Source organism: Cyprinodon tularosa, unplaced genomic scaffold (genome assembly GCF_016077235.1).
Source record: "Cyprinodon tularosa strain WSP-4 unplaced genomic scaffold, ASM1607723v1 ctg79, whole genome shotgun sequence".
In the NCBI taxonomy this organism is placed as follows: domain Eukaryota; kingdom Metazoa; phylum Chordata; class Actinopteri; order Cyprinodontiformes; family Cyprinodontidae; genus Cyprinodon; species Cyprinodon tularosa.
This window is the reverse complement of record NW_024039551.1, coordinates 2,568,361-2,583,921: the sequence shown is the minus strand read 5'-3', so window position 1 is coordinate 2,583,921 and position 15,561 is coordinate 2,568,361. Positions and strand designations below refer to the sequence as shown.

General features: G+C 39.4%; 1 protein-coding gene across 2 annotated transcripts in view; it reads left to right on the top strand.

The window, feature by feature from the left end:
- Nucleotides 1-2,235: 2,235 nt before the first annotated feature.
- The window catches only part of herc3 (HECT and RLD domain containing E3 ubiquitin protein ligase 3), a 42,813-nt gene continuing 29,487 nt past the window's right edge, over nt 2,236-15,561 (top strand). The window contains exons 1-6 of one of the 2 annotated variants that reach the window (XM_038271094.1): nt 2,236-2,578; nt 7,795-7,954; nt 10,350-10,426; nt 10,898-11,119; nt 11,275-11,366; nt 11,607-11,737. In XM_038271094.1, the coding sequence (XP_038127022.1) occupies nt 2,356-2,578; nt 7,795-7,954; nt 10,350-10,426; nt 10,898-11,119; nt 11,275-11,366; nt 11,607-11,737 (905 nt within the window). In that variant the 5' untranslated portion in view covers nt 2,236-2,355. The remainder of the gene's footprint in view (nt 2,579-7,794; nt 7,955-10,349; nt 10,427-10,897; nt 11,120-11,274; nt 11,367-11,606; nt 11,738-15,561) is intronic. The other variant, XM_038271093.1, reaches the window with a different exon arrangement.

The window sequence follows — 15,561 nt, the reverse complement described above, 5'->3', positions numbered from 1 at the left end:
CTACGCTTGCATTATTGGCAGAGCAGACGCTGAATGCGCACTTTCATCTGGTTGGTCTGCCGGCTTCCGTAGCGTCATGAACGCACCGGCGCGCGCTTTCAGGAAATCCTATACACTACTGTTTATGCTCTAAAAACATTCTAAATGACTTCGTTTCGAGTAAATTCTGGATGCTACCCACTCAGGACACTTGGAATACATTGGACGAGCAGTATGGAGGAATATTGACACGTTTTTTGTGGACTTTTATGGACCTTTCTGCCTCGGTCACCATAGACCTCTATTATTTGAATGTAAGCAGACAGCAAGAAGCCTCCCAGATCTCCAGATGCATTTGAGATATCAAAAAAGTACTCCAGAGTGTTGTTCAGCATGGGGGTGAGTAGAAAATGAAGGCTAATCATGTTTTGGGTGTACTATTCCTTTAACTCCACACTGCTCCCCGGGCGCCCCATGATGGCAGCCCACTGCTTCCTAAGGGGATGGGTTAAATGAAGAGGTAAATTTCTCCAATGTGAGATCAATAGAGGGGAAACCATTATTATATTAGAAATCCAACCCAGTGCACTTAATAATCAGCTGTTATTTCTTTCATTTTGCTGCTTATTTGTTAATTAATAATATAAATTCCATTAATATCTCTTCTAATTTGTTAAAGCAGGCTAAAGCCTTCACATAGACATGGCAGATATATGGTTCATTCATTTAGAGCTTAATCAGTATCAGATATCAGCTGATATGCTAAGCCCAGGTTAGGGATGCACGATATTGGGATTTTGGCCGATATCCGATATTTTAAAACTCATGTAGCCAATAACCGATATCGATACCGATGTTAAAGCTGGACAAAAATAAGTAGTCATTGAAAATAGCAGTTTTGTTATCCATTTCTGACACTTTGAAAAATAATATACTCAAATATATTTTCATATGCTGATATCAAATAGATTTTTAAAAACGCAGTATCGATCTATTTTACTTTCAAAATCTCGTGAAATTTCATCGTTCTGTTACAAACTCTCGTGAGATTTTGCAAATTCTTGTGAGATTTTGTTAGTAAAATAGATCGATACCGCGTCAATATACAGTATCAACATATAAAAATATGGCAAAATTTGGTGAATTTTCGGGGGATTTCGTAGCATAACGATGACATATAGCAATATTTCATTAGTAAAAGAGATTGATATGGTGTTTTTAAATGGCAATATATCAGCATATGAAGATATTGTGATATTTTAATTTATCAATATTTTTTCCCTCGTCTTGAGAAGTTTTTAACTCTGTAAAAAAGAAGTTTTTTTAGACTTTAGAAACTCAGAAGCTGATCAAATATCGGGTTAAATATCGGTGGGGTGGCCGATGTTCGATATTTAGTTTTAAGGCCGATACTGATAGGGGGCCGATTATATCGTGTCTTATTATTTCATCAATAAATAACCATATAAATTTATAAAATAAAGGCTATAAACACCGATATAGATTGAAACCCCTCCTCTATCCCTCTACAGACAGATTGTGCAGAATACCTCTGCAGCTACAAAGTGTCTAAGATTAAAGACAAGGATCTGTAGAAATAACACAACATGCTCTTAACTTTCTGTGAGAAGCAAAGGGGAACACGCATCTGATTTGAGGATTACCATGAGGGGGTCAGAGGGGGTTGATGGGCGGAGCAGCAGAAAGTTTTAGAGCACGGCAGTGAGACTGGTTCTATGATGATGAACGACCAAAATGGAAACACGGTTTGGAGGAACAGAGGAAGATCACATGGGAGTTATTGTCATTTTTTTAAACCTTTATATAACCAGGAAAGGCCGACTGATCTCTTTTTTTAAACGCGTTCTGGCCAAGGCAGCAGCACAGATCACAACATTCATTCCAGACAGTTTCAAAAGGGATGGTCTGGACTGGGGAAGATGTTGGCAGGTGGTCTTCACTCTAAAGGTAGCGATGTTTCTACAGTTCAAAACAGCCCTACCTTTTGCTTCTAAATAATGTTTGACTGAATCTGAACCATAAAACATTAAAAGTTTTTAGGTAAACATATGGTAGTTAAAAGGGATGAAAACCGTGACATTTTCAGGTGTTTTGGTGTCATCCATTCATTTGAAACGCCTCCTCTATCCCTCTACTTCTTTTTTTCTAGCGACGCTAATTTCTAAAACGAATACTGAGTTAGAAATTACATGCTGCGAAGCTGATGAAAATCTCCTGCTTTGGTTTCTTCCAGGGTTGGAGCTTACATGAAGAGGAGAAAGCGGGGCTGCTCTAAAGCTTGAACAGGACCCTCTCCCTCCATCGGGACCACGCTCTCGCTTCAGTCTGTTGCTCATTTCCTTTCCCTTCACCAACATGCTGTGTTGGGGGAACGCCAGGGATGGACAGCTGGGCATTGGCGCAGAGAGGAACCCTGCGTTTGAGCCCAGGAACTGCCGCGTGTTCAGTGGGCGAGGACTTAAGGAGGTTGCATGTGGAGGGCAGCACACGCTGTTCCTGCTGCATGATGGTAGCGTGTACACATGTGGCTCCAACAGCTGTGGGCAGCTGGGCCACAACAGAGATGGGACGTCTCCAGGTAAGCTGTCTATGTTCTGCAGCTGCTGCCTCCTAAGCTCATCATCCTGCAGGAATGCATTTATGTTTCTGTTTGTCAGCAAAGAACGACTCGTGTTGCTATTCAAAAAATGAATACCAAAGCCGGGTGTGAGTTCATAAGCTAAATGAGACAAAAGAAACAGGGTGGTTGGACTGAAGACAGGAACTGCTGGAAAGGCCACAACAATCATCTGACTCAGAACTAAGTCATTGGAGAAACCTGCTGTTATTATCAGTTGTCCTGCAAGTTATAAAAGAAAATGCTTGGAAATTAATAATAAATAGGACTGCAACGATTATTTAACAAATCAATTCATCTGTCGATTAGTTTTTCGATTGATTAACAATGGGATTGCCAAAGGTTTCTTAAAGAAGTTTTTTTGCGAAATGAAACCGTGTGAATCTAAACATTTTCCACTTTAGGATGTTGTTTAGGATGTAATTACTGCTCTAAATGTGTCGCTCTGTCAGCTAAAGGCATGTTATACAGTCTCTTCGCTCCAGTTAACGAGTAATCAATTACTAAATTAATTGAAGATTATTTTATTAATTGATTAATCTTGATTAATCCAATTATTTGTTTCAACCCTAATTAAAAATGTTTCCAATTTCCAATTAGTAGACAATCAGATATTGGCTCTATTAGATTCCTCTTCAGTTATCTAAGGTTGGATCCCTGTATCGCTCTGTTTTTTTACCTCTAGCAAAGAGGTTATGTCTTTAGGAAAGTTTGTCTCTGTCTGTCTATGCACAGGATAACTTAAAAAGTTATGGATGGATTTATTTACATTTTAATCAGAGGTATTCCTCATGCCAAGGAACATTTGATTACATTGTGGCGATGATCCAGGTCATAATCTGGACACAGGAATTTTTTAAAAGGTTCTCTAACGTTGTGATATAGGGATACTTGGCGGAGCAAGTACATGCTGCTACACTCTAAATCAGAGTGTAGCAGCATTGACTATTAACAGCCTCAGCATCTAGTCTGGAGGAATTTTACTGACACCCAAAAGATAGGTCTGTGCCTTATGGTTTCATAGTAATTATAATAGTAATTTGCATATTATAGGTCCATTAACATTAGCTAGAAGTGATAACAGATTGGCCAATGGGAGGCGTTTTGTATCTGATTCATTTTTAAAAACATTCACAAAAACATCTTAGAAATATAATTTTGTTTAGAATTACAATCAAGTGAAAAGTTCCCTCCTCCACTAATACAAGGGACTAAACTAGCTTTAAGTAGCAATGCTGCAGCTTTTAAAACATCTTAACATGACCACTAAATACAGAAGTTTTAGCAGGGGCGTTGCTAGGCACAAAGCTTTACTGGGGCACTGGCCCCCTAGTGCATATGCCCCTCCTGCCATACATAAATACAGACAAGCACACTGCCCAACCCTGATACATTCCTACCAAAATTACCAGTTGAGATATTAATGAGTATAAGAGCATATTTGTTTTAACAAACATAAACAATTTCAACATTGCAGCTATAAAAAATAAGACATCAACAACTTTGACAAATAAAAAGTTTCCTTATACACATTCTGAAGTAATCATTAATTCCTAGGTTTCAGAGTTTTAGTTCGGGGGAAATTTTAACTCAACCCCAACTAAGTTTTTCTTTTATTTTTTGAGCATTAAAGTGTTCCTCCTATTTTTCATTTTTGCAAAGCGGTCAATCACTAGACTGTGACTCAGCTTAGAAAGTTCTTCCTTTTCAACTGATAAAATAGCAAGATGATGGAGCCTGTCTTGTCCCATTGTGCACCTCAGCCAAGTGTGGAGCCTTCTCAACACACTGAATGACCCTTCACAACTCCATCTGTAGACTGGGATTGTGAGGAGATCTGGATGACCTGCGTTAGTGTGGGGAACATGATGTTATCAAGCAAGTTGAAAACACACTGCATATCCTTGATGACAAGGCTTTCTTTTTCAACCATAAAAAGCTTTTAAACCATTTTGAATTAAATGAACATTTTTTTACTCCAAATTTGTGCTGGGGATAGTGGGACAACTTCACTTGTTTAGGACCATCATGCTTTCCCCCTAAGTCACTAATGTCCCCTACTTGTTTGTGGACGCTGGTTGTTGCTCCCTCATCACCTTCATGATCCTGTCTCTCCTGTCTCTTGCCTGTCAGTCTCGCCTCCTCCTCCCTTTCCTACTCCAGCACCTTCATTCTCATTCTCTACAGCAAACATCAAAAAATGTAAATTTATAATTATGTAAATATCTATCATATTGCTTATAACGTCCCTAATGTAACTGGTTACATTAAATCACTAATTCATTACGGGACCTTACCTCCCTCTCTCTCATCTTGTTTTACTGCTTCCCTGTCTCTGCTTCGTGTGAGGAATTTCCTGATATACATCTACAAACCAATGCAGTCATTTTCAGTCAGTAGCCTATAAATCATGTGGTTTCACTGGGAAAATAATAAAATTGACAGGTAAGAAACGTTACCAGAACTAAAAATGTGTCGTGGCCGCACAGTGTCCCATCCAACTCAGTTGAGAGCAGCGTGTTAGTTTACCTGCAGTTCATGCAGTGATATGCGCCGACGTGGGGGCGCTAATTCATCCTCAATTTGGAGTTAACAACACACTTGCTACGCATTTGAGTAGAAATATACGTCTCCTCCCGTTGGAATTATCTAAATTGATGCATTAAAAAAAATGTATCACTGTTGCAAATATTCATGAGATTTATACTGGGGCACAGCTCATTTATACTTGGGCACGTGCCCCAGTAAATGGGGTCTGGCGACACCGATGAGTTGGAGCCTTTTAAAAATGTGTTTAATGAAAACATGAACTTCTGAATTTATGAACCCAAGTACAGCCTGCATTTCAACATGCAAGTCTCCACAGAACAGTTCAGTCCAAGCAAGTGACAGGCAGTTGCAGAACAGTAAAATGTTATAAATGACAGCGGAGTCTGGCCTGGAACCATTACTTTCTGTCCCAAAAAAGTCCACAAAGTAAATTGACAACTCCTCTCAGACAATGTATGGCCTAGCAGGGGAGAAAGGCTTGAATAAACACTTTTATAAAATATGTAAATGCAAAATAAGCTTTCATACATCGATATATGTGAGGGGGTTTAATAGGAAATTTAGTTTTCCCACCACACACTTTACTGTGACTAACTGGATGTGCTCTCTTTCATCCCTTTTACATGAAAACTGGTTCAGAGCTCGTATGATTAACAGTTTCTTTCCCAGACAGAGACCCTTAAGGATACAGATTTACTGTTAGCTTTTCTAACATATAACATATTTATAGATCGGTGTCCCTTTTCTATCACTGCTTCTGTCTCCTTGACCCCCAGTCTGCCTTAGAAGATGGCCGCTCACACTGAGCCTGGTTCTGGTGGAGGTTTCTTCTTGTTAAAATGCAGTTTTTCCTCTCCATTGTCGCTACATGCATGCTCAGTGAAAGGGATTGTTGAAGATTGCGTCTATGACCCTCCTGACCAGGCCTTTCTTGCAAAAGAGATTTTAAATTTCAGTGGGACTAACCTGCTTAAATCAAGGCTAAGTCAACGAAGCAATGTAAGCTAATATCTTCTGTCTCTACCTGCTCATCCAGGAGCAGATAATCCTGTAGTCAATGACTGGATGCAATCAGCTGCTTTTCTTTAGATAGAAACTTTTAACCTTTAAAGCCGGGCATACACTGTATGATTTTTTATTTTTTTTTGCCATTTTCGGGCCGATTTTCCAGTCATACAGGAACTTTTGGGACCGGGCCGAGTTTCAGCCTCATCGTGGATCCTCGTCGTGTAGTATACAGGAGCTAACGAGGGGCGATCAGCCTCTTGCAACCACCTCCCGATCAGGAATGGTAAGGTCGGGAGAAAATCCAACATGTTTGAAATTCAGTCGGCCGTCAAGAGGGGTTCGTCGGCAAATCCTTCTGTTGAAGCAGAGCTATGAGACAATTTACCAGAACCTCGAGCACTGCCCGTGTGCAAACAACGGAGTTCTTTTTCTTATTCCATCTCTTGGCGCCGAGTCTGACGTTTGGTTTTTGGACGTGCAGTGTGAGCAGTTAGATCGCATCAGATTGTCGGGCTGCACAGCGTCATGAGCTGTGAACTTTTAAACCCTGCGGGTTAAAACCTCTTGGACACTAGGCCTGTTTTCGAGAAATATGCTTGAAAATGCCCAAAATGAATTGAACATATCTCAAGAACTACAGTTTATTTATTTTAATTGTTTTGGTATCAAAATAAAGGCAAGACCCCAGAGAATATGTTACAGGTCTAAAAACCATCTTGGGGCGAGTGCTAAGGACCCAAATTTGGGTCCTCATGTTATGAAAAGGTTAAGGCCAATTTATGCCTCTGACGCATAGCCTCTGCAACTTTCAAATCTGTCTCTATGCGCCCCCCACGCAGAGGTTCTGAAAAAGAAAACCTGACTATGCGCCGCAAATCCGACCTCAAGCAGAAGTGCGCAGACAAAAAGCAGCTGTGATTGGTCCTTGGTATGCCTTTCCGGTTGCCTGTGTGGTCGTCCTTCTCGATTTGGTGCCGGGGCGCGCCGTTTATAAAAACAGAGGAACAACTGCAATGGACAACTACGACAAAAGGTTAATGGAGGAGGTTCGCTCCATTAATAGAACCTGTTCCTCTTCGATGTCTGGCAACTCTAGATCCATCTCTGTGACCGTGATATCTTGCAGACGCGCCATTGTTGTTTTGGAAAATAAACACTCCCGCCTGCACTGCCTAAGTTCTCGCGAGTTGTCGAATAGGTTTCCCCTTGCGCTTTGGCAGGAAACTGCTTGAAACTCCCACAAAATTTCAGACTGACTGTGCAGAAGCATACCAGCAAAATTGGTTCGCGACCAGACCAAAGCAACATTAGATGTGTGCGGATGCAGAGGTCTAATCTGCCCTTTAGTCGTACAGTTTGAACTGTAGCTGCTTGCATTGATAGAAAAATATTGTACAGTGTATGTCAGGCTTAATCTAAATGGATGATCTAATTGATCTGGATCTATAAAGAGACCTGAGATGAGGTGATGTGAATTAGAGCTATAAAAATAAACAGAATTGAAGCAATATGTTTACAGATGTTGATCAGTTTTATGGTGAAAATGTTTCATTTAGACAAAAACTGTCATAGTTTCTACTCTAAGCAACTTGGTCTGTTTGACTCTGTTCTCCTCACAGAGCTGGTTGGCGCTCTTGATACCCAGAAGATAACGATGGTGTCATGTGGTCGGACCCATTCCATGGCCATAAACGAGCAGGGTCAGGTGTTCGCCTGGGGAGCCGGCGAAGGGGGCCAGCTGGGCCTGGGGACCAGGGAGGCGGTCGTTCGAATCCCAAGGTGACCATGTGGTACTTCGGTTACGGGTTAAACCTTCAGACTAATTGTATGGTTAACAAATGAACCTATCACTACAGCAAGAAGTCAAACGTTTTTGTATTCCCGTTTTTCTGTTGGTCAGGTGGACATCTGTTAGAACAACACTCCTGCTTCTATTGATTCAGTGGATCAATGCTTAAAGAAAACCTGACCTTTGACCCCATCGCAGTGATCAGCAGAAGAAGCAGAGATGTACTTATACACAGTCATATATTTAACCTTGAAAAGCCTGATGCTTTTCCATCAGTTCAGGGATGTAAGTAATGGATAAATGAGGTCAACGGAATTAATCAATGAGCTAAAAATTAATTGACAAGCTGTAATAAAAACTGAGAGATTAAACAGAAAATATTTTTACTCATTAGACTTGTGAATAGAAGTAGACGTGTGGGTCCGTTATAATCCCCCATTAATGAGGATGATGGTATGTGGCTCTGACTGACCGTCAGACTTTTTTACAGCTCTCAGTTCTTTAGGACAACCAATCGATCAGTGGTGGGAGCAACACTTTGTGATGATAGTCCTGTTTCCAAACGGCTGGTTCTGGTTGCTCTCAGAGAAATGTTGAGATATTGTTCCATCAAGCCCTGGCATCTTTATCATGGTCTGATGCTACGTTCACACCGGACGCAGCAGACGCAGCGAGTGTACATGCAAAGTCAATGGTTGACGCGCGTCAAGGCGCAGCAAAATGTCCCTTAGCGCGTTTTGAGCAGCGGGAACTGTTTTCTCTCTCTTTTTTTTTTTGTTGCATCCGCTGCCCCTCTGTGATTTTTGCGAGTACTGCACCTACATCCCCGTCAAATATAAACATTTACGCCGCTTCTATGGGCTCGTGCACAGCACGTCAACCATAGGCACAAGTGTATCTCGGCCTAAAGAAAGCTTAGGTGATACTTACCCTTTGCAGAACCTGAGCTAGACCACAGGAAAGCTCTTTATTTTGCACCTAGAGGTATTAATGCCTTATTTATCCCTTGCTGTTGTTTTGATTTAAGGTTTTGTGGTCTGTGTAGGGATGGGGATCGTTAATATTTATTGATATCGATACCTTTATCGATACTCCTTATCGATCCGAGTCTTTATCGATACCACTATCGGTACTTTTCTGTTATTTGGTGGAAAGACGATGCAACAAATTTTTTTTTAACAGAACTGGTATTGCTTCTATTGCTTAACAAGTGAGCATAACAAAAACATTTCTAGCCTTCATTAAACATGGCTAATGTAATAGGCCACTTCGAAATGACATAAAACTAACTAGAATATATTTTCACAATTGTTGGTTAATGTATTGTCTACTGTCACTTTTCATCATGTTTTAGTGATTAGGAAAATATTTAACAAATAAATAATTGTATTTTAAATTAAATGTAATTTTTAATAAATGTTGGCATCAGTAGTTTAATTATATATAGAGCAATATACAACTGTATTACTCATGTTTCTCGCCAAAAACTAAATTTCCCGTTTTCTTTACGTTACACTTGAACGCACCATGATAACCTAATTGTCGTTTTACTGAGCCAATCTGAACACATCATCACGCAGCACGTCTGAAACTTTATTTACTTTTCAAGCTAACTAGCTTGTATGCTTCCTATTACAAGACGGATTTCACAATTAATATTTTTAACTGACCGGACAAGCTGCAAAGTCTGTGTGCGCTTACCAGTGGTACTCTGAGTGGATGATGAAGACGGGCAGACTGTGGGGCGGCGGCAGCAGCAGGAGGAGGAGGAGTCTTTTCCGTTCAGCCATTCTCGAATCGCGAGCAAAGTTAAGTGCCAGACTTCACTTGTTTTACTTTTAATATCTGTTTGCTTACAATTTCATTCCAAAACATTGGTGTACATGCTGCAGTGATTGGATTGATTAGATTTAAATGCTGTGACGCGACTCGAGGGACACACAAATATGTTACAGGACCTCCGGGAGAAAAAAAAAAAAAACGACCAGACTCGATAGTGGTATCGATAAGCCCAAACGTTATTGATTTTCGGGTTTTGAAAAAAGTGGAACCGGGTCCTTGATGGAACCGGGTTTCGATCCCCATCCCTAGGTCTGTGTGGTCAAATGTTTTAATGTGCTTACTTTACACAGGAAACAACTATCTAGAAATAAGACAATGCAATTATGTTTTCTTATTTTAAATATAAATTGTCTTGTTCCATTGGCAACATGTCTCTTTTAACTCCTCAATCCAAGAACAAATGCACTTATTTAAAGAAAAAAATGACTTATCTAGATTTCGATTTTTTTCCAGTGTAGCTTTTATTGTTTTCACTGATATCTTTTTAAGTTGTTTGCTCTCACTTTGAAGAAAATAAATTGTTGTCTTACTTGTTTGTTTTAGGTTGGTCAAACAGCTTTGTGACCACAGCATTTCTCAAGTAATGTGTGGGAATCAGCACTGCATCGCACTTTCCAGAGGTGGGAAGAAAAACCTCAAACCTGTCTTTGAATCTTTACCTCTTCCTGCTCTGTGTAGTCAAAACCTCCCACACTGATTTGAAAAGCATGGTGTTGATATTTCCCCCATTTTAACTCTATTTTAGACTTCTTTAAAAAAATTTTATGAGTAATGGAGTATAGGGTATACTCATCAAGATTGTGTTTAATCTTAACGTTGCTTTAATATGATGTTTGCAATGTAAAGTGACCTTAAGGGCCATCTTCATCCTGAATGATTGTGTGTTAGAAGCTAGTTAAGCAGGGGTGATTCTTTGGGCTTGTTTTGCAGTTGCAGAACCTTTTGACTTTTAACTGATGTATTTGAAGGTATTTCATAGTGAAACACAGATCTATCTGTCCAACAGAAGAAGAGTTTATACTGTTGGTTGACTTTAATGTTTTAGCCGTTTGGATGTGTACATTGATGAACTTCTTGTTTTGCTTCCTAAGATGGTCAGCTGTTCACCTGGGGCCAGAACACTAACGGTCAGCTTGGTCTGGGTAAAGGAGAGCCCAGCAAGCTGACGCCTCATCCTCTGAAGTCTCTGGCAGGGATTCCTCTGGCCCAGATAAGCGCCGGGGGTGACCACAGTTTTGCCCTTTCCCTGTCTGGAGCCGTCTTTGGATGGGGCAAAAACAGAGCGGGACAGCTTGGTCTTAATGACAGACAAGGTAAAGAGCAATCATTTCCAGGTAACTGATAGTCCTGTCCTTTAAGCCAAATGGTGGATGTAGAGGAAGAAGGGTTCTGGTCAGGAAACCACAGACTCGGTCATCATCACTGCGTCCTCCTCATCCTACATCAGCTTCTTTGTTTCCCTCTGCAGATCGAGCCGTACCGTGTCACATCAAATTCCTCAGGTCCCAGAAAGTTGTTTATATCAGCTGTGGAGATGAGCACACCGCAGCCCTCACAAAGGTACTCCTTCCTTCCTTCCTTCCTTCCTTCCTTCCTTCCTTCCTTCCTTCCTTCCTTCCTTCCTTCCTTCCTTCCTTCCTTCCTTCCTTCCTTCCTTCCTTCCTTCCTTCCTTCCTTCCTTCCTTCCTTCCTTCCTTCCTTCCTTCCTTCCTTCCTTCCGTCCTTCCGTCCGTCCGTCCGTCCGTCCGTCCGTCCGTCCCTCCCTCCCTCCTGACTGTGTTCTTTTTTTTTCTGTCGTAGGACGGAGGCCTGTTTACGTTTGGGGACGGCTCACGGGGGCAGCTGGGTCACGGCGCCAGCAATAACGAGCTCCTACCAAGACGAGTGCTGGAGTTAATGGGCACTGAGGTTTCCCAGATCGCCTGTGGAAGGTGCTCTCAGCTTTAAAATGGCATCAGGTTTTCAACAGTTATTAGTGAAAAGCTGTTTCCTATGAGGTGCCCCCAGGGACATAAATCAGAATTAACTTGCATATACACATATTAAATTACACTCTTCCATATAATATACTGAAAACCTCACACAAACACTAGTAAAAAGCTCTCACATAAACTAGTGAAAACATTTACCTCTTATATAATCTACTCAAAAGCTCTCATACAAAGTAGTGAGAACTGTTCATATAAACTGGTGAAAAGCTTTACCTTTCATACACACTACTAGTAAGCTTTCATATACACTATTAAAAAGCTCTCATATACACTATTAGAAAGCTCTCATATACACTATTAGAAAGCTCTCATATACACTATCAGAACGCTCTCATATACACTATTAGAACGCTCTCATATACACTATTAGAACGCTCTCATATACACTATTAGAAAGCTCTCATATACACTATTAGAAAGCTCTCATATACACTATTAGAACGCTCTCATATACACTATTAGAACGCTCTCATATACACTATTAGAAAGCTCTCATATACACTAGAACACTCTCATAATCACTATTAGAACGCTCTCATAAACACTATTAGAACGCTCTCATAAACACTATTAGAACGCTCTCATAAACACTATTAGAACGCTCTCATATACACTATTAGAACGCTCTCATATACACTACTAGAACGCTCTCATAAACACTATTAGAACGCTCTCATATACACTATTAGAAAGCTCTCATAAACACTACTAGAAAGCTCTCATATACACTACTAGAATGCTCTCATATACACTATTAGAACGCTCTCATATACACTATTAGAACGCTCTCATATACACTATTAGAAAGCTCTCATATACACTATTAGAACACTCTCATATACACTATTAGAAAGCTCTCATATACACTATTAGAACGCTCTCATATACACTATTAGAACGCTCTCATATACACTATTAGAATGCTCTCATATACACTATTAGAACGCTCTCATATACACTATTAGAAAGCTCTCATATACACTATTAGAACGCTCTCATATACACTATTAGAACGCTCTCATATACACTATTAGAACGCTCTCATATACACTATTAGAACGCTCTCATAAACACTATTAGAACGCTCTCATATACACTATTAGAACGCTCTCATATACACTATTAGAAAGCTCTCATATACACTACTAGAAAGCTCTCATATACACTATTAGAACGCTCTCATATACACTATTAGAATGCTCTCATATACACTACTAGAAAGCTCTCATATACACTATTAGAACGCTCTCATATACACTATTAGAAAGCTCTCATATACACTACTAGAAAGCTCTCATATACACTATTAGAACGCTCTCATATACACTATTAGAAAGCTCTCATATACACTATTAGAACGCTCTCATATACACTATTAGAAAGCTCTCATATACACTATTAGAACGCTCTCATATACACTATTAGAACGCTCTCATAAACACTATTAGAACGCTCTCATATACACTATTAGAACGCTCTCATATACACTACTAGAACGCTCTCATAAACACTATTAGAACGCTCTCATAAACACTATTAGAAAGCTCTCATAAACACTACTAGAAAGCTCTCATATACACTACTAGAATGCTCTCATATACACTATTAGAACGCTCTCATATACACTATTAGAACGCTCTCATATACACTATTAGAAAGCTCTCATATACACTATTAGAAAGCTCTCATATACACTACTAGAAAGCTCTCATATACACTATTAGAACGCTCTCATATACACTATTAGAATGCTCTCATATACACTACTAGAAAGCTCTCATATACACTATTAGAACGCTCTCATATACACTATTAGAAAGCTCTCATATACACTACTAGAAAGCTCTCATATACACTATTAGAACGCTCTCATATACACTATTAGAAAGCTCTCATATACACTATTAGAACGCTCTCATACACGCTACTAGAAAGCTCTCAAACACACTACTGGAAAGCTTTCATACACACTATTAGAAAGCTAAAATATATGGTCCCCCTCCTTTAATTTAGGCAAACATTGCTCAAATATCACAGAATCCAGATGGTTTGTTGTTGATGAAGAGAGGAATAAACACAGTTTAAGATTTGCAGCTAAATTAATTTGTTTCTATATTATGGAACTGCTATCAGGCACTTCCCATCATCTTATATCAGTAATAAAAAATTATAAATACAAATTTGGTATTTGGTGACTTGACTTTTATTTCTGTCAGGCTGAAGTGAAAAAACTTGGAAAGAGACTGATTCTCTTGGCGTTTAAAATAACAACACAAAACAGCATAAGAAACCCGCATTTATTTTTTTTATTTTACAATTTTGTAAACAACAGCGGCTGATTAAACTAAATGTCTCAACCTTGTATAATTTTACGACTTTTTATTTAACCAAGAAATGATTCGAAAGGCCTGGGAAATGATCAGATCCGCTTATGTGGCTGCAATGCGCGGCGCGCTCCCGACACAGGTGGAACAGATTTTCACATGGGAACAGAATTTCGCACAACACCGGAAAAGGATCTCTGTTGAAGCAAAAACATAAAAAATAAAGTTGAGTAATGCCCATGCTTCTGTGAGTTGTTTAGCGGATAGCTGAGCATGAATCACAAATTTTATTTGATACAATTTCGGCCGGAGATAGCACAAAATGTACGGAGCTAGCCAGAATGACCTCCGTTTAAAACAACTTCCGGTGTAATGACGGTCCTTCCTGTTTCACTGAAACACCTTCCGTTTCAACTGAAATCCGCTAATAGCTTTTCAGTAGTGTGTATGAGAGCTTTCTAATAGTGTATATGAGAGCGTTCTAATAGTGTTTATGAGAGCGTTCTAATAGTGTATATGAGAGCGTTCTAATAGTGTATATGAGAGCGTTCTAATAGTGTATATGAGAGCGTTCTAATAGTGTATATGAGAGCTTTCTAATGGTGTATATGAGAGCGTTCTAATAGTGTTTATGAGAGCGTTCTAATAGCGTATGAGAGCGTTCTAATAGTGTTTATGAGAGCGTTCTAATAGTGTATATGAGAGCGTTCTAATAGTGTGTATGAGAGCTTTCTAATAGTGTTTATGAGAGCGTTCTAATAGTGTTTATGAGAGCGTTCTAATAGTGTTTATGAGAGCGTTCTAATAGTGTTTATGAGAGCGTTCTAATAGTGTTTATGAGAGCGTTCTAGTAGTGTATATGAGAGCTTTCTAATAGTGTATATGAGAGCTTTCTAATAGTGTTTATGAGAGCTTTCTAATAGTGTATATGAGAGCGTTCTAATAGTGTATATGAGAGCGTTCTAATAGTGTTTATGAGAGCTTTCTAATAGTGTATATGAGAGTGTTCTAATAGTGTATATGAGAGCGTTCTAATAGTGTATATGAGAGCGTTCTAATAGTGTTTATGAGAGCGTTCTAATAGTGTTTATGAGAGCGTTCTAATAGTGTATATGAGAGCGTTCTAATAGTGTGTATGAGAGCTTTCTAATAGTGTATATGAGAGCGTTCTAATAGTGTTTATGAGAGCGTTCTAATAGTGTTTAGGAGAGCGTTCTAATAGTGTATATGAGAGCGTTCTAATAGTGTTTATGAGAGCGTTCTAATAGTGTATATGAGAGCGTTCTAATAGTGTTTATGAGAGCGTTCTAATAGTGTATATGAGAGCGTTCTAATAGTGTATATGAGAGCTTTCTAATAGTGTATATGAGAGCGTTCTAATAGTGTTTATGAGAGCTTTCTAATAGTGTATATGAGAGCTTTCTAATAGTGTATATGAGA